The 25,039-nt window shown below is 40.1% G+C and overlaps 1 protein-coding gene across 5 annotated transcripts in view; it reads left to right on the forward strand.

Annotated features, from left to right (window-relative positions):
* The window catches only part of FBXO34 (F-box protein 34), a 144,266-nt gene that overhangs the window by 48,783 nt on the left and 70,444 nt on the right, over window positions 1-25,039 (forward strand). The window contains exon 1 of one of the 5 annotated variants that reach the window (XM_047736126.1): window positions 4,345-4,493. The exons of 1 other annotated variant lie outside the window; for it this stretch is intronic. In XM_047736126.1, the coding sequence (XP_047592082.1) occupies window positions 4,345-4,493 (149 nt within the window). Of the gene's footprint in view, window positions 1-4,344; window positions 4,494-4,949; window positions 4,973-5,104; window positions 5,358-25,039 lie in introns of those variants that run through there. 3 more of the 5 variants (XM_047736131.1, XM_047736129.1, XM_047736134.1) reach the window with 3 other exon arrangements.

A 25,039-nucleotide genomic window follows, 5' to 3' on the forward strand; every position in this document is an offset into this window, starting at 1 on the left:
TGTTTAAATGCATGCCTTAACTTGGTGAACTTGAAAGCACTTTCCCTTTTTTTTCTTTTTTTGACAGAGAGCAAGGGAGAGAGAGTTGGGGGGGCGGGTGGATGGGGTAGAGGAAGAGGTGGAGAGAGAGAATCTTAAGCAAGTTAAAAGCCTAGCATGGAACCTGACACTGGGCTTGATCTCACTACCCTGAGGCCATGACCTGAGCTGAAATCAAGGGTCAGAACCTAACTACTGAACCACCCAGACAACCTTCTTTTTTCTAATTTAAACTTCATAATAATACAGTTAAGTAGGTAGGGAAAGGCATTCTAACACCCAGTGACCTAGTTCTATAGTGAAGATCGACCTAGAAGCAAAGTCTAATGGAGTCTGTCTCTGGCTTTCTTTTTTACTGCAGTGGAGGCTGTAGATTTGGTTAAGGATGAAGAGTTTGGGGGAATGGAGGGAGATGAGATGGTGTTTTTCTTTTAGAGGTAAGAGTGAGCTTATTAAGGAATGGGTGGAAGGTTCTTAGTTTTATTTTGTTTTGTTTTTTGTTTTTTTTTTTTTCTGAGCAGAGAGGAATAATGAAACCAAATCTATAGAAACAGCCCCATTTGATTTAATATGTTTGATGGCTTGAGATAATTGTTTTAATCATTGCTGGAATAAACAAAGTTGTATACAACATATATTTAGGACTTTTCTGCCACTCTGCCATCTCAGGCCAACTTCATCTTGTTCCACTTTCAGCTTCTTATCACTCACTGTGGCCTCACTGTGCCACATTGTTGCCTTTTTTGAGGAGCTCCCTTCGGAGAGCCTGTCACAGGGTCTGTGGCCTAATGCACTGCACTGGCTCTGGTAGCTGTGTTTTTTGGGGATCATTCCCACTGTGTAAATGGAGAAAGAGAATCAAGGGAGCAACTAGCCTAAAATGGTTTCACTGCCCTCTGACTTAATCTTATTTCCCCCAAACTAGTCCTGTTTGAAGTGTGGCCCACTGGCCAGCTTTAGGATGAGTCTGTGATAAGAACAGAAATTAAGGGGGCACCTGGGTGGCTCAGTGGGTTAAAGCCTCTGCCTTCAGCTCAGGTCATGATCCCAAGGTCCTGGGATTGGGCTCTCTGCTCAGTGGGGAGCCTGCTTCCCTTCCTCTCTCTGCCTGCCTCTCTGCCTACTTGTGATAGCTGTCTGTCAAATAAATAAATAAAATCTTAAAAAAATAAAAAAGAACAAAAATTAAGAATGGGTGCCTGGATGGCTCAGTCAGTTAAATGTCTGACTCTTGATCTCAGCTCAGGTCTTGATCTCAGGGTTGCGAGTTCCAGCCCTATGTTGGGCTCCAGGCTAGGTATGGACAATACTGAAAAAACAACAACAATAACAACAAAACTTTAAAGAACAGAAATAGAGAATAAGAGTTTGACAGAGTAATTTTCCATGTGCTGAGTTTAATAATAAAGAATTTGAGCTTTTATTTTGTCTTTTTTAATTTTCATTTTTTTAGTAGTTTTATTATATTTTACAAAACAGTTCACAGTGTATTAAGAAAAAAAGCAAACTGGTCATTAACCACAGACAGTTTGAGAAATTAGACCAGAGAGTCTCTAATAGGACTTTTGAAAATGAAGGTGTGCTCTCCGTATGCAAACCATTGTCATTTTAGTTTGATGATCTGTCATGCTTTGTCGTTTCATTGTCTTTAACTCATCTGAAATTCCCCCAAACAGTACAGTGACATGGTGAAAATGCTGGAGTCTTTACTAAATTTGGCTCTATGCCACCTACAATCCTGGGCAAATGGTTTAAGTTTTCCAACCCTGGCCTCCTCATCTGTAATATGAAACCTCAGAGAGGTGCTTTTCAGATTAAACGAAAGAATGTATGTAATACACAGAATAGTGTAGATCAAACATTGTCAATGCAATAGATGTTGGGTATTAATTAGCTATAGTAAATACTATTATAAAGTGGAGATCATACTTATCTACCATCATGAGAAAAGTATAGATTAACATAATTACTCATTAAACATGAAACCATATCAAGTACAAGATCTTTTGGTGGAATGAGGATATAATCTTTGTCTTCTAGCAGTTTAGAATCTAACAGAGGATATTAAATACACACATTGAAGATGTGTGTGGAGTAAAATCAAGGCCATTAGAGGAAAAAATGAAGGAAATCAATTGTTTTGATTTTTCTAAGTAAGCAAAACGTTTAAACAGGACAGTATTTGCAATGAACCAGAAAGGATGGATTTACATTTTAGAACTTTGAGTCAAATGTAACACAGAGAAGTTCCAAATGATCATGATATATTAAGCTAATACTGATCGGATATTAAATCAGACATTAAGTTTGATGTCAATATGTACAGTATGATTTCTTCCCAATTTTTAAAAAAATTATTTGTACAGGGATGCCTGGGTGGCTCAGTGGGTTGGGCCTCTGCCTTCAGCTTGGGTCACGATCTCAGGGTCCTGGGATTGAGTCCCGCGTGGGGCTCTGTGCTGGGTGGGGAGCCTGCTTCCCCTCTCTCTGCCTTTCTCTCTGCCTACTTGTGTTCTCTCTGTCAAATAAGTAAAAATCTTAAAAAAAATTATTTTACAGATAAAGGCCTAGATGAAGAAATTAAATGATTATTTCTTGGAGGTGAGATTATGGGAAATATTTGTTTTCCTTATTCTCTTAATTAAAAAAATTTTTTTTGATATTTAAGATTTTTTTTAAAGATTTTATTTGTCTGAGAGAGAGAGAGCGAGCGCACAAGCAGGCAGAGTGGTAGGCAGAGGCAGAGAGAGAAGCAGTCTTCCCTCCAAGCAAGGAGCCGGATGCGGTACTAGATCCCAGGACCCTGAGATCATGACCTGAGCCAGAGGCAGTGGCTTAACCCACTTAGCCACGCAGGCGTCCTGATATTTAAGATTTTATACATATGTATTTTATCAGAGTAGTTTTATAATTGGAGAAAACTACTTTTTTATTTTTTATTTTTTATTTTACAAAACTACTTTTTAAAGGCCTGGCTCAAATCAAAGCCGCTAATTTAAGTATAACTTGGTACAACCTTTAAAAAATCATTTTGGCAGTTTGTATTAGTAACTATAAATGTATGGATACACTTTTACCTAATGATTCCATTTATGACATTAATCTTAAACAATCTACATTCATGAATGTCTTGTGATTTCTTTGTAATGGCAAAGAGAGGGGAATGTTATGTCCAAGAATAGAGAATTCAGTAAATTTTTCATGTCCAATTAATTTTATTCAGCTGTTAAAATGCTTATGAAGCTTACATAAAATATGAAAAACACTTATACATGTGAAAAAAGAGGACCCCCCCAAATTGTGTGCACCTTATGATAACCTTGTAAAATAAATACGCACAGGACAAAAAGTCTAAGAGAAAATACACCAGATGCTGAGAGTGGCCATGTTTATGTGAAAGGAATTTTTCTTTATTGTCCTCATGTTCTACTATGCAGTTAAAATTATTTTTACAATGAAGGCAATGCTCATTTTTTAAAAAAAGATTTTATTTATTTATTTATTTAACAGAGAGAGAGAGATCACAAGTAGGCAGAGAGGCAGGCAGAGTGAGAGGGGGGGAAGCAGGCTCGCCGCTGAGCAGAGAGCCCGATGTGGGGCTCAATCCCAGGACCCTGGGATCATGACTTGAGCTGAAGGCAGAGGTTTTAATCCACTGAACCACCCAGGGGCCCCAAGGCAATTATCATTTTAAAGCCTGGGTATGAAAAGTTTCCTCACTGGCACTCTGATTTGAAAGTACTAAATTGAGTATTACTTACCTATTCTATATATTCCTTCATAATTTCGTGAGCTTCTACAGACCACATTTCGAGGTTGTCAATCTCAAAAGTTTATCTCAATCTCAAAAGGCGGTAGTCCTGCCATGATTTGCATAGAAACGAATGACAGAAGGGACTCTCTCCTTTTACAGGTGAGAACTCTGAAATCCAGTCTTCCAAGCTGGTAGCAGAACCAAAATTGGTACCCGAGTCTACGAGGATATCTAATAGCATTTAATACCATTTGTAGCTCCAGATCCACCCATGAGTGCTAATAAACTGGTCCATTGCTACCTTTCTGGCTCGCCTGGGCGTTTGATTCCTTTCGCTACAGCACGTCCCGGAGCTTTCGCTCTTCTCCACCACTTGGGGGCTCGCAGGACTTCACCGTTTTTAAGTCCCTCACTCTTTCCGTCCCCAGCGTCCGAAGTACCGCAGAATGCCCGGCAGGAGACGCTGCAACCCACCCCCGGTTCGGAGGCCCCTCCCCTGGCCAACCGTCGATTGGGCCGGCGCGTGACGTCACGCCGTTTTAGCCAAACAAATGGGTTTCGGGGCGAGCGTTGGGCTCCGCCGCGCCGCGCTGGGCGCTCGGTCCGCCTCAGCGGTGGGGTGCGAGCCAGGCCTGCAGCTGCCGCCGCCGCATCGGGGTGTACAGCCCCGGGCCAGGCCCCGGCCGGGGCAGGAGCGCAGGTGGGTTGGAGCCGCGGTGGGGCGTGGCGTGAGGGCAGCGCGGTCGGGGTCCTGCGGCGGCGGCCACGGTGGCCGCTCCCCGCCCCCTCCCGCCTGCCTGCGCTCCCGGGGCGCCGGGCGGGTGGGGGTGGGGGCGGGGGCGCCGCCCGCGGGTCCCGGGCTCGCGGCGCGCTCGGCGCGTCTGGGGCAGGGGCCGAGCGGCCCGCGCCTCCTCCCGGGCCGGCCTCAGCCAGCGCTCTGGCCGGGCGCTGAGCGCCCCCACGGGCCACGGAAGGTCGAGCGGGCCGGCAGGCGACAACCGGGTCCCCGGTCCGGGCTGAAGCCCCGGAGATCACGGATAGGCCGTGAGGAGGCGCTGGACCTGCTCTCTCAACCTCCGTGACCCGTGGCGGGTGAGAAAGTCCGGCTCTGGTTGGGGGTCGCGTCGCCCCGTGGCGCCCGCCTGGGCCTGCCACCCTATCCGTTCCGCCCCGGCGCAGGTGAGCTGACGCCTGTCCTTAACCTTCCTCCGGGATTGGGCCAGACCGGGGCTCGGGAGCTTCTCTCGCCTCGGAGCAGGCGCGAGTCGACTGCGGGTCGGCCCCAGTCAGCCATGAGGTCATAGTGCTATGAGTCCTCGTGTCTGTGACGTCAGAGGTTTCCAAGAGATGGGCTGTGATGTCACAGCAGGCCGCGGCTTGGACCTTGGCGCGCGGAAGGGCGGGGAAGACCGGGAGGGGAGAAAAAGGAAGTTCAGTCTTCTATCGACGCCTGGAATCGCCGCGGATTTGAATCGAAAGTGGTTCGATACCAGCATTTCATAGTTGTAATAGTTGTCAAGTTCTTTAACATCATTTCAAGCAAGCATTGTTGGTACAGTTCAATATAAGACACATTTGATATAGAAAAACCTAAGTCCGGAGGTTGGGGGGCGGTGTGCAACTGCCTTTCAGAAAGCTGAACTTAAGAGTTTGATGGTTTGTGATTGGAATTGCTTTAGAAATGGAACCAGTTGGAGTGCTGATAATTCAGTTCGCCTCTCTCTTTTTAGCTACACAGTCTTGGAATTATATCCGGTATCTGCTTGTTTGCATTTTTGTTAGAGAGTGGCTAGGAAAAGGGGGAGCAGATCCTAAATGAACTTTTTCTGTCGTGGAGGAGCGGGGAGGGAGATTTGATTAATCCAGTATTATTTTTAAGTAGTCATTACCTGACGATTTAATTTATCTAAGTTGGGTTTGTCCTGTGCTACCATGGAAAATTGAGGGTTTCCTATGGTTATAACTCAACAAGCCGTTTTCTTGCTTTCCTACTAACACTGGGCTAAGAAAGTTCCTTGTCTGTGAATACTGTGTTTTTCCCAAAGCTTTCAAATGAGATCAGGCCAGACCAGAAAAGAAGCTAGTCACTTGCCATTACTAACCCTTTTCAGGTATATCAGCATATCAGTATAATTTCTTCCTCTCTATAGGATCATTTAAATAGAATCTAGTTTGAAAGGTAGTTGCCTTAAAATTGAAGCATAATTACAATTTAGGGTCGTTAGCAGGAAGCTTGGGTAGGAGTTCTCAGTCCCTCCTTACTGACTTTGACTTGAAATGGTAGTTTTTCGTTGCTAATACTTCCTCTTCTCCATTTGCTCTTTAAAAGTGATCGATAAGGGATTGTCTCTCTGGATTTTGCATCAGCACGCTGGTGGAAGTTATGCTGTGTGCATTAACACAGGAAATGAAAGCAAAAATTTACCCTCGTTAATTACTGTTGGATTTGACTGAAAGTTCACCAAAGAAGGCTTTCTTTTATTTTTTTTTTTAAAGATTTTATTTATTTATTTGACAGAGATCATAAGTAGGCAGAGAGGCAGGCAGAGAGAGAGGAGGAAGCAGGCTCCCTGTTGAGCAGAGAGCCTGATGCGGGGCTCCATCCCAGGACTCTGAGATCATGACCTGACCCGAAGGCAGAGGACGACTGAGCCACCCAGGCGCCCCAAAGGCTTTCTTTTAAATCTCATTTTGATCCTCACTCACTGTTCCTTGGAAATTTGATAGCATTGTGTGTACTACTGAAAATTGTTACTTTTTTCTTTTAAGAAATTAGGAATTATATGTTAATATGTTGTTCGAAGGCTCTGAAGACAAAATTTGAGTGTTTGGATCCTCATAACTGATAGTTACAGAGTTAAGGTGAAACTGCTGATAGTGAGGGTGTTAGTCAGCCTACTCTAAGAGGAAAGGATCATGGCAAGATACTATGTAATGAAATTGAAGGAGGTTCAGAAGGACACTTCCATGTGTCTTTTCCAAGTAACCTTTCTGGGGCAGGCTATGGGGCTCTGTGTAAATTAAATGTACTTGTGTATATGGGAAGGGATGAAAGTCAAACTAAATGTGAGTTGAAAGACATATAAATGATGATAATAAAATAACCACTCCCTGGCAGTGCTTTTTTCCCCTCTATTGTGTTTAGTAGTTACGAATTTTTTTCCCTAATGGAAAATGAGATAATAGGTGGAGAATAATGTCTTTAGTGTATTCTGATGTGACTGAGGAACAATAACAGATTTTTAAAAAGCCAGCTTATGTATACAGTTTTATAACTATTTAACGAGCCATAATTCTTCTGAAACATTTTTTTTACAGCTTGTTTCCATCTTTGGCAGGATGTCTAGGAAGTAGCTTTTACTTCTTATAAATGGGAATTTATTTGAAATTGGGTTTATTATTATTTTAAAATGTTTCATTATCTTATTCGGTTACTGCATTTGAAAGGACTCAATCATTCATTCATTAGTGTCTATGGCATCTTTCAGACAGGTAAAGCAAATATGAGGAACGAAAGTGCTGTATTTTTTGAATTTTCCAAGTTCTTTGGAAATTCTATTAATTTAAATTCCTGTGCAAAATTTCTTTTTTATATGCAAAATTTTTACATTATTTTCTAAACTTAAATTTATGCTCAGTTTAATTTGGACAGTTTGGTTAATCTAGTAAGCCTTAATCTTGTTTTAATATTTGTTGGGGGAGAACATACTAATCGTTAGAGACATCATTTAGTGTTACCTTCCAAAATTTGCAGCTGTTTAGAACCAGATACTCGAGGGATGCTACTATGGTATAATGAATGCCTTCCTTGTTAAGTCATGTGTGACAAAGGCAAAATTCAGTAAGTGCATAATCTACAGTCCTTTGGAAACAACAACAAGACAGAGCAAATTAACTCCAAATGCATTTAAGTTATCTGGAAATTGAATTCCTGCCATTCTTTGTCTTTGTATAATTGGACTTCTCTTTAGGTGATGTTTATGGTATTTTGAAGCTGATGAACGTATTGTATTATCTAGGAGAGTACTAATGATTAAAATGTAGGTATCTCTTAACATTAGCTGAGTTTCTCAACCTGTCATTTCCAACTCCATCTTCTATTCTAGTTAGCTCTCTCCACAGAGGAGACTCCAGATCTTCTCCTTTTAAATATTCAACTTCAGAATCCTAGCACTTACATTTCCCACCCTCAGGACAATGTAGGTACAAATATGAAACTAAGCAGTAATATGTGTGATTAAAAATTATCATGAGGCATGGGTTTCATTCATTTAACAGACATTTTTTGAGTACTTCTGTACTAGGTACTTAGCCAGGGACTGTGACATGCCGTTTTGTCCTTGCTGCAAGGGTTCTTGACCTTGTTTTAATATTCCCTTGCCATGGAGGGCCATGGGTTTGAGGAGCCAGAATTGGACCAAGAGGGTGAATCATTAACGTTATGCTAGGTTGGCCAAAGGTCTCATCTAAAGGTCAGTTTAAGGAGGTCTTTAGGGAGTGGTTGGGTGGCTCATTCGTTAAGCGTCTGCCTTCAACTGAGGTCATGATCCCAGGGTTCTAGGATCCAGCCCCGCATAGGGCTCCCTGCTCTGCGGGAAGCCTGTTTCTCCCTCTCCCATTACCCCTGCTTGTGTTCCCTCTCTTGCAGTGTCTTCCCCTCTGTCAAATAAAATCTTAAAAAAAAAAAAAAAAAAAAAAAAAGAAGGTAAAGGGTCTAGATGCCACAGATTTTGATTATTCTAAAATAAATGGAACTTAGTGAGTGAGCGCTTTGTTTCTGTGAAGAAGGAGTGCTCAAGGACTCAAGAACTAGTCTGTGTAGGCAGTCTAAAATTAGAGCTAGAGCGAAGGGGTAAAATCCAGACATCCCACTCTGAAGCATGTATATATGTTCCCTTTCTTCTCTAAGATTGTTCCTTTGTCTTTTGTTTTCATTCCTTTCCTTGACAAACCTGCAAAATATATGAGCCTCTCACAGCCTTCATTTCCACTTAATTTTTATTTTTTTAAAGATCTTACTTATTGGGGCGCCTGGGTGGCTCAGTGGGTTAAGCCGCTGCCTTCGGCTCGGGTCATGATCTCGGGGTCCTGGGATCGAGCCCCGCATCGGGCTCTCTGCTCGGCGGGGAGCCTGCTTCCTCCTCTCTCTCTACCTGCCTCTCTGCCTGCTTGTGATCTCTCTCTGTCAAATAAATAAGTAAAATCTTTAAAAAAAAAAAAGATCTTATTTATTAGAGTGAGTGAGTGAGAGAACACAAGCAGGGAGAGTGGCAGAGGGATGAAAAGCAGGCTCCCTGCTCAGCAGGGCTTGATCCTGGGACCCTGGGATCATCACCTGAGCCCAAGGCGGACACTTAATGACTGAACACCCAGGTGTCCCTTCCCTGACATTTTATTATGAAAAATTTTAATCACAGAAAAGTTGCAAGAATTTGTTGAACAGTTGAATACTTACGTACTGACAAGCCTAGATTCTATAATTTATGATTCATATTTTGCCATGTGTACTTACTTATCCATCCATCCTACCCTGCCTCTCTCTTCCTCTGTCCTTTCATCAGTCCATCTTCTATTTCGTTGTATTTTTACCCCCAAATACTTAAGTGTGCCCATTGTGAACTATTTGTTTACTTATTTTTTTTTTTTTAAGATTTAGACCACAAGTAGGCAGAGAGGCAGGTAAAGAGAGAGGGGGAAGCAGGTTCCTTGCTGAGCAGAGAGCCTGATGTGGGGCTCGATCCCAGGACCCTGAGATCATGACCGAGGCCAAAGGCAGAGGCTTAACCCACTGAGCCACCCAGGTGCCCAATTTTTGTTGTTTTTTTTTTAAGAGAGTGCATGAGCAAGGGCGGAGGGTGCAGGCAGAGAACGAGTGAGAATCTTAAGCCCCACACAGGGTTGATCTCAAGACCCTTAGATATGACCTGAGCTTACATCAAGCGTCGAATGCTTAATTGACTGAGACACCCATGTGCCCTTCTTAATTGTTTTTAAGGTAAAATTTATATTAAGTGAAATGTACAGATCTTTCGTATACCATACCTCTAGCTTGGATGAGTTCATCTTTGTGATGTATAACCCTGTCAAGGTATTAAACATTACTGTCACTAGAGAAAGTTCCTTCATGTACCTTCCAAGTGTTACTTCCACCACTTTATTCTGAAACTACCTCTTCAGAGGTCCTACTTTGTTAGGTGGCATTGTTCTAGGTGTTCAGAATATAAAGAAATGAAGAACACAGTTTCTGTTTTCTTTAAGCTTATTATTCATTTTGGGTTTTAGTTAGTTGTCAGTTTCTGAAAAGAGATAAGTAAATGTTATATATATTTAGAGGAGGCAACTGGGACTGCCAGAGAAAGCTTCCAAGGTATGGGTCTTGAGTGGGGCCTTCATTTGAGGATCCAGAGAAGAGTTGGGTTTTGGTTTGTGTTTTATTTAAATAGAGCATATGATTTGAAGTTAGAAGTTACTGTATTAAGGAACAGTAGCACTCAAGTGTGGTTGGGGCCTATTTTGGAGTGAGTATAAATAGTATTTTATACCCAATGATAATTTTTGAAGAAGGAAGTAATGTTTAAAAAAAAAAAAAACAACCCCAACAGATTAGGGGCACCTGGGTGGCTCAGTTGGTTCAGTATCTGCCTTCAGCTCTGGTCATGATCCCAGAGTCCTGGGATCAAGCCCTGCGTTGGGCTCCCTGCTCAGTGGGGAGTCAGCTTCTCCTTCTTCCTCTGCCCTTCCCCCCACTCATGCTCTCTCTTTCTCAAATGAATAAATAAAAATATTTTAAAAAGACAGATTTAATTCTTAGCTCGTTGTTATCTCTGGCATTTAACTGTGTAGATGACTTCTTCATTTTTTGAGTTCTCTCCTTTCTTGGTTTTTTGCCTATCTGGCTTCTCAGCTATGCTGGCCCTTCTTTCTCCTCCAGATTTAAACTGTTGAAAGCTTTTTCTTAGCTCTATATTGTGCTTTTTGTTATCTGACCCTTAGCTGTTAGGGCTTCTCAATTATAATTCTTTCCAGGTCATGGATACTTCCATATCCATAAGCTGTTAACTCTTGTTAGGTTTCTGAATGCTGCTTTTTGTATATCCCAGTTTACTTTGTACTTGTTCAGGAGTCTGTAGCAAGAGTATTTAAGTGGTTGTAGTAGATGGGATTTATTGAGAAAGATGTATTCTTGGGCTGAATGAACAGACTAGGTGGAGCTTCTAGGAATAAACCCCAGAATGACACTGCAGACTTCCTGCTGAGGGAGCCACTGCAGGCCAACACTGCCTTGTTGTTGAATCAGAAAGCTGCTGCCACCATACTTGACGGAAGTTTAACTTCCTGGAAAAAAAGGTAGTTTAACTTTCTTGGCCAGAACTATCATTACATCTTATTTTTTGCCTTATGTTTCTTATGCAGGTATGTCTGCTTAGCTTAGGACAGATGTGAAACCTTTGTTGTAAGGGCATCTGGAAAATGTAGTTTTTAGTTGTTCAGGCTCTGTAAAACAGGAAATCTATGTGAGAATGGATTAGGGTAAGTACTGAATGACACTCAGTTTGTGGAAATCTAAACTCATTTTCCCCAGATTCCCTCAATGTAACAAAGTCAAGTCTTCTATAATTTTGCTGTGTCAGTGCAGAGACCATGCATATTTTTCTAGTTTCCGGAGATAGAAACTATTGAAATCAAGTGTACCATTTAGATTTTCATGTTCTGGATATAACAGAAAACCAACTCAAGTTTGCTAGCTCACAATATTGAAAAGCCCAAAGGTGAAGCTTGATACACTTGTATACTTACATGTGATCAGAATCTGTCTCTCTCTTTTTTCCTTTATTTAATGAGCTCTGCTTCTGATGTGTTTGTCCCTTTGTGGTCCCAGCATGTCTGTCAGCAGCTCAAGCTCTAGGTCTCATGCCATTAGATCCAGAGGGGAGGGATGAGTGCTTCAGAAGCTGTAGGGGCAGGAGTCTTGACATTTGTTCCTTCCTCCACTCCTTTGGCAGTCTCAAGCCTATAGGACTCCTTTCATACGTTATTTTATTTTGTTTTATTTTTATAAGAAACCCAAATGGTTAAGAGTAACAGTATTTCATCGGCGGCCCTCAAGGCTGGCCAATCTCATCCCACCTTGTGGAGGGGATGGGGCACCAGTGGCCTCCCACTCATTCTACACCTCTCATGTCACTTCACCATGCCAGACTGGAGTCAAGTTCAACAGGGTCATCTTTCCATGTTCCCTTGGCTATGGTTTTACTGGATAGTAGATAGGGACAGTGGGACTCTTGTTCCTGTACATCACTAATTATTTGATGGTGAGGCATTTGGCTACCTCAAGAGAGTCATAGTTACTCCCATGATTTACTCAGGCTTCATTGAATTTCTTCGTTTTGACATTTAGAACACTGGCCAGAAATCACACCATGTCAACAGCTGCTGAGGGCCTGCACTTCAATTACGTACATATTCTAATAAAGAGCAGTGATATTAAATACTGTTATCACATTATTTTTTAAAAACTATTTGTTAAATAGTAAGATTTATTATGAGTCTAATAATTTCCAGGTAGTGATGAACATTGTCACTATTTGTGGGTGTCTGCAACCAATGATAATGTGATAGGAAACTGTGATTTCTGCTAGTGACACAGTGACTGGTATTGCTAATATTGTGGTCTGTTGACTGGATTCACAAAAGAAGGACATGGTAAATTTCAGTTAAATTCAGTGAGGTGGAAATACCTTTCATCCCTTCATCTGAGTTTACAGACACCCTGAGTTCTATAACCTAAACCTTTTAGGGGATCTGTGCACTTCAGTTTAAGAAGTGTAGCTAAGAGGAGACTTTCTCTTCCCAGGAGCCCCAGCAAATGTCTTATGCATTTCATTGACTTTGGGTTAAATTGACATTTCTGAACCAACCACTAAGGCCAGATAAGATTTGGTAACTGGTTTAGCCAGCCTGGACCTACCCCTGGAGCTGAGGTTGGGGTCATTGCTACCTAAACAACATGATGGCTTAGCTTTTTTGTCCTGAGGGAAATTCAGGGGCTACTGAATGCTGAGTAGCAAATAGTAGTTATCCATTATGTCATCTTAATTCATCCCCTCTCCTTTGCTCCCATAGTCAACAAATAATTAAATTTTAGTGACTCTTTTAGTTGGATTTGTCTTTCCCTTGATCAGTCTCTCTGCTAACATCCTAAACCACCAGAATGGGGCATATGGGATAGTCCACTGGGTTGCAAAAAGAAAAAGTACTAGAACCTCCAGTTAATTTTTCATCCTTTTAGTATTTATTTTTGTGTTTGTTTTATACTGTATGTAAAATATAGAAGTTTGGTAGTACATATATATATATATGTAAAATTTAGAAGTATGTACATTTATCTGGGTGCATGTTAAAATTTTTCAAATCATGGGAGTGGTCAGAAAAGTTGAGATAACCATAGAGCAGTGCTGTTCAGTAGAAATATAATGTGAGCCACATGTAATTTAAAATTTTCTAGATTACCACACTAAAAATGGTAAAAAGAAACAGCTGAAAAGAATTTTAATAATGTTATTTAACATAATATATCCCATACAGCATGACTTCAACAGGTAGTTAATTATAAAAAATTACTGAGATGGTTTGCATTCTTTTTTTCATGCAGAGTCTGAAATTTGATGTTCATACTACATGTAAATATCATCTCAGTTAAGACAGATGATATTTCAGATGCTCAAAAACCGAATGTCTCTAGTGGCTTCTGTACTGGATAGCACAGATTTAGATCAGTGATCGTTCTGGGTTTAGATTTCTATAATAGTCTCTGTAGTTTTCATTAAATCCATTATTTACTCTCTTCAGTCTTTTTGTACACTTGTTGGGTTAATTAATTGAACAAAAATCCCACTGGAATTTTACTTCTCTGCATCACATTTAAAAGTAGCTTTTGAGACTTTTCATAAGGTGATTCATCCCATCTTTCTTCTTCACATGTTTCTGGGACTTCCTGCAACAAACCTGGGGTTCAGTTAGGTAGTTTCCGGAGCTGTGCCTTCCCTTCCCATTTCTGCAGATGTCCTCATCTATTATGAGGAGCCTGTTCCCGTAAAACTGTGGACTCTCCAGTCCCTCTGCAGTCTGTTTCCGGAACTCCGCTGTGTGTAATGAGTGCTCACGTGCACCTTAGCCCTTCATCACGTACTGTCATTTCTTGCTGTTGTTTCATGAGTATTATTTGTCTTGTCTCCCTTACTAAATACTAAGCTTCAGATCTTATGTCTTCAAATTGTAGACACATAGTTAAAGGCTTAGCTTTTCCCCCTCGTCCCCCAACCCCCGTTTATTTATTTATATCTACACCCAGTGCAGGGCTCAAACTGACAATCCTGAGATCAAGAGTCGCATGTTCCTCTGACTGAGCCAACCAGGTGCCGCATTTCCTCTCATCTTTAAGGGGGATTTAAATTTGTAGCTTTAAATTTTTTGAAATTCTGTTTTGTTTTCTATTCTGCTGGTTAACTTGGACACCTTCTAGCAAATTCAGTTGTAGGAGTTTGTGTATTGCAGTACTCATTTGGTTTTTAAAAATTAGTTAATTAATTTTGGTTATAAAGTAGTCTACTTGAAGCTGTAAGATCACTCTTGGAGCTACAGTAAGGAATTATAGATTAGCTGGAGTTTCTGAAGATGAAATTTTGAGTTTAATAAGGAAGTTTGAAAGGACACATTTGCTCTATTGTCCAGGAACCAAGAGTGGCAAACTTGTTTCCTAAGTAGGCCAAGAGATTTTATTTCAAGTTCAGTCATCAGGATTATTCTCTGGAGGTTTGTGGTACTTTCTGCACAGTAGTCACTTTAGCCCTAGGAGATAGGTTTCTCTAGTTCAGGCAGTCTTCTAGTTGAAGAGCCCTACCATTCATTACAATGCTTTAGCTCATTTGGAATACTACAAAAAGAATGACGAAAATGGATCCTGAAAATAATTCTGAAGATCATATGTAGCTTTATGTTTTACGAATCCTGTCTTTCATTTGATATTTTGCCTGTGTTATATTTAACATGTTATATGGTTATCTTGGTAAAATAGCTAAAAACCAACATTTTCAACTTGTGGCATTTCAAGACCTATTTGTTTACTGTTCATTTACTAAGAAAAGTGAGGTATGTTTAAGATGCCAGGCAGATGCTTAACCAACTGAGCCACCCAGGTGTCCATGGCAAATAGGAGTCTTTTTAAGAATATATTCTTTTGTCTTATTTTTTAACACCTTGTAGGTTTTCTTGTCTTTTTGGCAAATATTATTAAGTAAAATTGTTTTTGTTTGGATGTTTATTTATTAAAATATATTAACTCTAGAAAGTTCACATTTTTTTTAAATTAGCAGGAGGATATAAGTTTTCCTCAAAATATAACTTTACATTTAAGTTGCATATATTTGTAAGACTGTAGTATAAAATATTTTTACCTTTAAAAATTACACTTAAAACATTTTAGAGCTACTGATTTTCTAAAAAAAAATTGATGGTCTTGAAATTTAAATGAAAACTTAAGCTATGTTATTAGTAACTGTTGTATTTCTGAATTGAAAAAATGGATTATTTCCCCCCTTCTTTATTTGACCTAGGGGCTTAGCTTTTGCATTACAGATCTTCTCGGTAACCCAAAATATCCTTGGGTATATTACAAAAAAAAAATTACGTGATTCTTAACTGTAGTTGTTATCTCTTTTTGTGAATCTACTTTGTCTATCCTGCTTAAATTTTTATTATCCTCTTTTAGGAGAGAATGAGGAATTGTAAAGCTTTTAAGAATTGTTGCTTTATGAATATCTCATGGATTTCCCCTCTTAAGGGACATTAAAAACAAGGGCAGCCTGCTTCTTTAAAAGATATAATTAATTTTGAAGATTAAAATTTGCTTGCCAGCTCATTTGTTGGACTACTTAAATATTATGATTTTATGTTATTAAAGGTCTGTTCGTGTGCCCCCCTGCCCAGTGTTTCTAAGGATTTCTTTTACCAAACACTTGTTGAATTTTTCTCTTGTTTAATGGCTGTGGTTTAAATACATGTTACCTCTTGACCACAGTCCTATAATTCAGTGGGAATTCCTTTAAAAGTCTTCATTGGTTTCTTCAGTAAATACCTTTAGGACTAGTTTGACAATTACTAATCCTTTTTTTCTGTAGAATCAGGTAAAAATTTTTTACATTGCTTATACCAAGAAAAAGATAACAGGATTAAAATACACAAATTTTCAAAGTGTTGAGAAAAGAAAACCAGGGAAGGTTGATAAATTTTGATAAATTTCTCAGAAATCCTCATTTTATTTCAATTTCTAATCTGATTCACAGACTTTCACAGTTACTATTTGTAACTCTTCGTAATCTATACTTGCCCGGTAAGAAAGAACCTTTTGTATGATTGTTTCAGTTAGTCAGAGGAAAAAGCCTGTTGGCCTTTTTGATTTTGCTAGCTGCTTTTGTTTGTTCTTACTGAAAGTAGATGAGAAATTAAAAGATAAATAATATATTTCCAGCAGTAGAATGACCCCAATGCCTCCCTTTTGGGTTAAAATGTTTTCTTTTCTTTTCTTTTTTTTTTTTTTCCTCGAAAGAAGAGTAGTCTCCTTGCCTTTTTCCTCCTCCTCACATAATCTTTTCTCATTTTTGTGTCTAGTGGTTTTCTGGGTAATTAGTCCAGTGTGAGACCTTTTTGAAACTAAAGTTAATATAAGTTCAAATAAAATCTGCATATACCAAAATTTCAAAAAACTTAAATGGAATATTTAATAGGATTAATGAGCATTTTTTTTTTTTTTGGATAGGTAATGTGTTCATGTGGTTCAAAATACTAAAAGGTACAAAAACTTGAGTTTTCTCCTCTCTCCTCTCTGTTGGGCACACTTTTCCCCTCCCTACTTTTTAAAAAAACGTTAAGTTGTTCAAGATTTTGTATACTATTACCTTGCCTTTTTCACTTAATTTTTGTCTTTTATGTATTGTTATATGAAGAGTGTATTAGTGATGGAAAATCTTAACTAGCAGTGGGTTAAACAGCAAAGTACTTCTCTTATTAAAGTTCAGATATGGGATCTAGGGCTGATAAAGCACTCTTGCTATTTCTTGCTCTTGTTTTTAGACATGATGAATACAGTAAAATGCACAGATATTAAGCGGACGGTTTGATGAGTTTTGACGATTGTGTATAACCAACCCTGCAGTCGAGAGCCAGCTCCAGCCCTCTAGCCTATCCTCATTCCTTACCCTACCCCTTGTCTCTTTCCATACTATTACTACTCCACTGTTTGTTGCCCATGTCTTAATTGCCCTAGCTGGATCTTCAGCTAATGGAGTCTCTTCCACACTACAAGATGCAAGAAGGGGCAAAGGTTACATGCCAGCCTTTTCATTTGTTATTTCTTTCTTTCTTTATTTTTTAAAGATTTATTTATTTGACAGACAGAGATCACAAGTAGGCAGAGAGGCAGGCAGAGAGAGAAGGAAGCAGGCTTCCCACTGAGCAGAGAACCTGATGTGGGGCTTGATCCCGGGACCCTAGGACCACGACCTGAGCCAAAGGCAGAGGCCTTAACCCACTGAGCCACCTAGGCGCCCCACATGCCAGCCTTTTTATAGGAAGATTTTAAGAAGCTGCTACTTCACTACATTTCCAATCATGTTTCATTAGCCATACTCATAAATACAGGCATACCTTGTTTAATTGTGCTTCACTTTATTGCACTTCGCAGATTTTGCATTTTTTACAAAGTGAATGTTTTTGGTACCCAGTGTTGATCAAGTCTGTCAGTGCCATTTTTCCATCAGCATTTGGTCAGTTTGTGTCACATTTTGGTAATTCTTCAATATTTCAGCCTTTCTTATTATTCTGTTTGGGTAATTTGCAGTGAGTGATCTTTGATTGTAATTGCTTTGGGGTGCCATGAACTGTGCCCATATAAGATGGTGAACTCAGTAAGTGTTGTATGTTCTGACTGCTCCACTGAGCAGCTAGCTGTTCCTCTCTCTGTCCCACTCCTTGGGCCTCTCCCTATTGCTCGAGATATAAGGTAGTGGAATTAGGCCAGTTAATAAACCTACAGTGGCCTCTCAGTGTTCAAGTGAAGGGAAGAATTACATATCTCTCATTTTGAAATCAAAGCTAGAGGGGAGCCTGGGTGGCTCAGTGGGTTAAAGCCTCTGTCTTTGGCTCAGGTCATGATCTCAGGGTCCTGGGATCGAGCCCCGCGTTGGGTTTTCTGCTCAGTGGGGAGCTTGCTTTCCTCTCTCTCTCTCTCTCTCTCTTTGCCTGCCTCTCTGCCTACTTGTGATCTCTGTCAAATAAATTAAAAAAAAAAGTTTGAAATCAAAGCTAGAAATGATTACGCTTCGTGTCCAGAGCTGAGACAGACTGAAAACTAGGCCTCTTGTGTCACACAGCCCAGCTATGAATGCAAAGGAAAAGTTCTTGAAGGAAATTAAAAGTTCTACTCCAGTGAACATACGAATGAAGAGAAAACAAAACAGCCTTACTGCTGATACGAAGGAAGTTTTAGTGGTCTGGATAGAAGATCAAACCAGCTACCACCTTAAGCCTAATCCAGAGCAAGGCCCTCATTCTCTTCAATCTGTGAAGTCTGAAGGAGGTGAGGAAGCTGCAGAAGAAAAGTTTGAAACTAGCAGAGGTTGGTTTATGAGCTTTAGGAAGCCATCTCAGTAACCTAAAAGTGCAAAGTAGAGCAGCAAATGCTGGTGTAGAAGCTGCAGCAAGTACTGAGACGACAGAGCGAAAATGATTAATAAAGGTGGCTTACACTCAACAACAGATTTTCAATGAAAATGAAAAAGCCTTATATTGGAGGAAGATGCCTTTTAGTGCTTTCGTAGCTAGAGAGAAGTCCATGCTTGGTTTCAAGTCTTCAAAGGACAGGTTGACTTATTAAGGGGCTAATGCTAATGATGACTTTATTAATTATTTTTAAAAAGATTATTGATTTATTTATAAAATAAATAAATTATTTATTTATTAATGAATAAATAGAGAGAGATATCACAAGTAGGCAGAGAGGCCGGCAGAGAGAGAGGGAAACAGGCTCCCTGCTGAGCAGAGAGCCCCCCCTCATTTTTTTTTTTTTAAAGGTTTTATTTATTTATTTGACAGATCACAAGTAGGCAGAGAGGCAGGCAGAGAGGGAGGGGGAGGTAGGTTCCTTGCTGAGCAGAGAGCCCGATGTGGGGCTCCATCCCAGGACCCTGAGATCATGACCTGAGCCGAAGGCAGAGGCTTTAACCCACTGAGCCACTCAGGTGCCCCAAGCCCTCTCCATCTTGATCCCTGGACCCTAAGACCATGACCTGAGCCAGAGGCAGAGGCTTAACCCACAGAGGCTTAACCCCTGTGCCAAAAACCAAGAGTTGGATGGTGAACTGACTGAGCCATCCGGGCGCCCCCTAATGATGACTTTAAATTGAAACCAGTGCCTATGTACTATTCCAAAAATCCCAGGGTCTTTAAAAATTATGCTAACTCTATTCTGCCTGTGCTCTATTAAATGGAACAACAAAGCCTGGGTGACAGCGCCTCTGTTCATGACATGGTTTACCCAATAATTTTAAGCTCACTATTGAGTGAAACCTACTTCTCAGATACTGAAATATCACCGCTCATTGGCCACTGGAGAGCTGTGATGGGGATATTGTTTTCACGACTGCCAACACAACCATTCTGTGGCCCATGGATCAAGGAGTCGTTTTGATTTTCAAGTCTTTTATTTAAGAAATTCATTTTGTAAGGCTGTAGCTGCCATTCCTGGGCAACATAAATTGAAAACCCCTTGGAAAGGAGTCCCCAGGACCCTGGGATCATGACCTCAGCTGAAGGCAGGTGCTTAGCTGACTGACCACCCAGGTGTCCCTCTGCTTTGCTTTTTAGACCTAACACTATTGCATACTTAATAGACTACAGTATAGTGTAAACATAACTTTTGTATATACCAGAAAAGCAAAAAACTCATTTGATTTGCTTTGTTGTGGTATTTGCTTTACTGTGGTGGTCTGAACTGAACCTGCAGTATCTCTCAGATATGCCCCTACTTCAAAGTAAACTGACAGGAAGACAAGTGAGTAATGTGTTTTTCAGGAGTTCCTCTCTTAAAATGTAGATTAGGACACAGGGTTAAAATGCGGTAATTTTTTCCCCCTCTTTCTCACATCACATTCCTTAATGCGTAGAAACATGTTCTAGCTATTTTTTAAGTACCCATTAACTTAATTGGGGACAAAGAAAGTAATCAACCAGTATATTCAATTCAGTTCCTTTTCAATTCAATTCAGTTCCTTGTGTTTCTCTTTCTAACCTTTTATTCTCCATTTGCTGTGTGGGCTCAGATAAATTAGGTAAAATATACTCTGCTAAATTGTAATTTTTTATAGAATAATAAGCGTTTTTTTTTTTTTTTTTTTTTAAGATTTTATTTATTTGTTAGAGAGTGTGCTGGGGTGGGGGCAGAGTGTGGAGGGGGAGGGAGAGAGTCTCCAGCAGATTTCCCGCTGAACACAGAGCCGAGGAGGGGCTCTGTCCTACACGCTGAGATGGTGACCTGAGCCAAAAACCAAGAGTTGGATGGTCAACTGGTCACCCAGATGCCCTAGAATAATAAGTGTTTTTAAAATATGTTTTTATCTCTATAAAATAAACTTCTGGTTGGAACTTGAGGAAAAAAAATTCATAATAATTTTCCATACAACCAGGTGGTATTATGAGCAAGCTGTACTTAATCTTGAGGTAGGAAGTAGCGGGACGCCTGGGTGGCTCAGTCGGTTAAGCAGCTGCCTTTGGCTCAGGACAGGATCCCAGGGTCCTGGGATCAAGCTCCATATAGGACTCCCTGCTCAGCAGAGAGCCTGCTTCTCCCTCTCCCTCTGCCTGCCACTCCTGCCTACTGGTGCTCTTTAGCTCTTTGTCAAATAAATAAATAAAATCTTAAGAAAAAAAAAAGCCCACACAAGGTGGGTTTTATATAAAAAAAAAATATAGGAAATAGCATTCAAAAAAGGATTGTATACATATGTTTTCCCAAACTACATGATGTCTTAAGAGAGCAGAGACCTTTTACTCAGCTACGGTAGCATACAGCATTGAACCTTTCACTTAGCAGATTGCATTTTTTTTCTCTAATTGAAGTGTATCTTGGGAAAGTGGCAGAAAAATGATTAGATTCCCAGTAGCAATGTATTGGTTCTTCAGGAGCAGGGGGGAGAAACTATTTATATAATATCATTTTTTAAAAAGATTTTTAAAATTTATTTGAGAGAGAGGGAGTGAGAAAAAGAGCACACAAGCAGAGGGAGAGGGAGAAGCAGACTCCCCTGCTGAGCAGAGCCTGATGTGGGGCTTGATTCCCAGGACCCTGGGATCAGGACTTGAGCCAAAGGCAGACACTTAACCAGCTGAGCCACCCAGATGCCCTATATAATGTTATTGTTAGTACTTTTGAAATTATCATCTATTTAGGTAAAGAAATTTAATGGGCTAATATCTATGCTCTAAAGATAGAGACTTTAAATATACTTTCAATATAGTATACCATTTTATCTGGAGGTCAAGTTTTTGTGAATCTTTTTTTGAGCAATGAAGCCCTAAGAAGTTAAAGAACAGGAAAAAAAAATTTACTTAATTAATAAGTGGCTTTTGTAGTCCTCCTCAGGCCCCTTCCTGAGGTCTTCATAATTTAGAATAGAAAGTGGTGTGTCTTGTTTTTTCCTGTGTCCTTAGCATAAAAGTGGTGTCTAGCACATGGTGGGTGTTCAGGAAACATTTGTTGAATGAATGAATATTTATAAATTGATTTCTTTCTTTTGGTTTTGCTAGCACACATTTTTTGGCCAGAGAGGGAGATACTGTTGAGAGACTAAATTATAATAGCGGATGTTTTTGCTTATTTGTTAGGTAGTGGTGGTGGTAATCAGGTACGCATGTGCTTGCCTTAGGACTTGTATTGGCTTTTTCCTGTGCCTAGAACACTGTTCTCTTAGATATTCATGCCTAACTTCCTCCCCTCCTCTGAATCTCTTACATATTACCTTCTCAAGAAGCCCATATTGACCACTCTGTTTAAAATGGCAACTGCTTCCCTCTCACCGTACTTCCAACTTTCCTTATCCTTGTCTGTTTCTTCCCATAACAATTATCTCCTTGAAATATATACTATATAATTTACCTAAGATTATTATTCTCTCTCTCACCACGAGTGCTGTTGTGCCATTAGGGGCTTTAGATTATTTACTGTGTTTCAGGTGTATCATAGGTGCTCAGCAAGCATTTTTTGAATGAATGAAGGTAGGACAAAGGTAATACATGAGTAAGTTATAAAATAATTTTTATTTTAAAAATTTGTATTTAAAAGTACTGTTCCCATTACTTAATTTTTGCTTTTGAAGACCACTGTGTTCCATTATGATACCAAGGCAAAGCCTGTGCAAGGTTTAAGAACTATATTCTCTAGGTGGAAAAGGGACTGAGTTTTGGCTTTGCTGAAATACATCACCTGCTTCAAGCCTCTAGCATCGTTTTTGGTGAAGTTGTCATGGCCTTCAGTGGTGATTCAGTTAATAAGACAGAGTCTCTAGGTTTGAGTGTGTTCCACTGTGTGCGCTTGGAGCATCTATTTCCTACTGGAGGTGGCTTTCCACAAAGTGAGGAATGACAATAGTAATTCTTTCCTTCCTTCCTTTCTTTGGAATAGGCCTTATATTAAACATTTTATGTGAATTTTATCTTTATTAAGACCCTATGACAAATGTCTTCTTGTCCCCTTTTACTTGGGAAAACTTCAGAGGTTTTAGAGGTCTAGAGGTTTGCTTAGCCATAAGTTTGTTGAAGTTGGAATTCAAATCTGAACAGTACAACGTGTAGAGAAACTTCACTACCCAAAATGTTTTCCTGGTGAAGAGCACCTTGTAGTGAAGAAGAAATTAGAGACAACTTAGTGGAACCCTGATGTCCCAGAGACCTTTATCTTTATTTGCTCCAGCTTCGCATGACTTCAGTTGATTGAATGAGGCCACTGTGATTGAAACAGTAGTATTATGTTAAAGTTAACTAATGCAACTTAAATAAGTGTATTTTAAATAAAACCAGGATTGGCTCCTAAACAGATCTTCCGTTCTTTGAATTTGGTTTGGCTTAGGAACAATTAATTTTAGTTTGCCTTAAAAACAACAGTGATTTGTGGAGGGTGAATTAGAATCTGCAGTTGCAGGAAATTATGGTTAAGGATACATATTCATATGCTGAAGCCAGTAATGTGCTTCAACGTAAGACACTATTGTGTAGATAGAATCATTTTATTTAAAAAAATGCTCCAGAGCAAGACATGAGCTACTACTTTTGGAGATACATTGAGTCTTTTTGGCCTGAGATGATCGCTGGGGAGATGTTTCCCTTTTAGGTTTCTAAAACTGTGATGAGAACGTCCTGCTGAATGAGGTGCTTTTCTTGATGTTCCCATTAGTGGGATATAATACTGACAAAAGCTTTTTCTTAATACTTCTGTTTGCCCCTTTGAAGTAGCCAGCAGAGGCTCCTTTCTAGAATGCATGTTCATGGTGGGGAAAAAAATATAATGGTTCAGAGGAGTTTATGATGAAAGCAGTAATCCCCTTTCCTTACCTCTGCTCGCCCCATCTCCCTCTCCAGTGGAACCACTTCAGTTATTTCTATGATTGATTCATAATTCCCCTTGTTAATATGCTTTTTCCATTTCTTGCTTTACCAATTTTAAGCATTTTTTGTTGACATTCTGCAGTGATCGTCAAGATTTAGCTCTCATTTACCACCTGTCAAGAAATTACTAGGGATCTGGGGCGCCTGGGTGGCTCAGTGGGTTAAGCCTCTGCCTTCGGCTCAGGTCATGGTCTCAGGGTCCTGGGATCGAGCCCCACATCGGGCTCTCTGCTCAGCAGGGTGCCTGCTTCCCTTCCTCTCTCTCTCTGCCTGCCTCTCTGCCTACTTGTGATCTCTGTCTGTCAAATAACTAAATAAAATCTTTAAAAAAAAAAAAAGAATTACTAGGGATCTGAGATTTTACCCTACTTGAAGCTAACAAGTTAGCCTACTGTCACAGTTTCATGGATGCTGGTGGAAGACTCTACAGAGTTAGAGATGAAGTACAGTTTATTATTCATAACAGTCGCAGTAGCCAGAGTAACAGCATTAATTTGTGCCCATGTCCTGAGCCTCAGTTCCCACAGGGTGCTGCAGAGAGGACCACATAATACCTATTCACATAGTGGGTTTTGTTACTGGAGAAAACTCTGAGCTTAGAGATTTAGATTTCAAATATTTTATTACAGACAGTCAGCATGCCTGCCCTTTGTTCCAGAGGGAGACTAAGCATGCCTGCTTTTTGTTCTTGAAGAAAACACTTTCTGTCTTGCAAGGCTGTATGTTATATGAACAGCCTTGAAAATTGAGTCCAGAACGATGAGCAGACAGTGTCTTGCCTGAAAGATACAGAGACCCATTACAGATTATTTCCCAACACCTCTATCCCATTTCCCATCTTCTTTCTGCTATAGCTCTGTCATCATTTTTAGCTCTCTGGTAACCTTGGTAAATACTATGTATTTATTTTTATTATCTAATAGTAGGCGATATCTTTTGACTTCCTCCTTTGAAAGAGGAGTATTTAAGAGACCTTGTATGTGTTAGAAAACCAGTGCAGTCATAACTGTGAAAGAGAATATTGGTTCCCAGAACTGAGAGTCCTGGAGGATAGAGTAGGATTGGATCCAGGTGCTCAAACCTTGCTTTGAAGAGTTGTTCTCTTGCTGTTACCAGTCTGATTTTCTCCTTTTAACTTTATTTTCAAGATCCTCCACACTGTCCACCACTTACCCACCTGTACAGATTTTAGGCTTTGTGTTTATTTCCAGACAAGTTGCAGCAAAGCAGAGAAAATGGATCAGAATAGTTAAGAGCCTGGTAAACGTGAGTACTCTTACAGATGGGTGTGGGGTCAGCCCTGCATGTGTCATATGTATTAGGGGTGGGGAAAAGGTAATTCTCCAAAGAGAAAACAGAATGTCCTCCCCATATCAGAATTCTCAGTTGTATTCTTTTGGGGGGGGGTATTATTTGCTTCTATAGCTTCCTTAATTTTTTTCCATTTTTTAAATATAGTATCAAATTTCTAGTATGTCTCTTTTTCATAGTTACCTTCCTGGATACCCACTATCCTCCTGCTCTGTTCTGTGTGCT

This window comes from Lutra lutra, chromosome 7, assembly GCF_902655055.1.
Source record: "Lutra lutra chromosome 7, mLutLut1.2, whole genome shotgun sequence".
Lineage (NCBI taxonomy): Eukaryota > Metazoa > Chordata > Mammalia > Carnivora > Mustelidae > Lutra > Lutra lutra.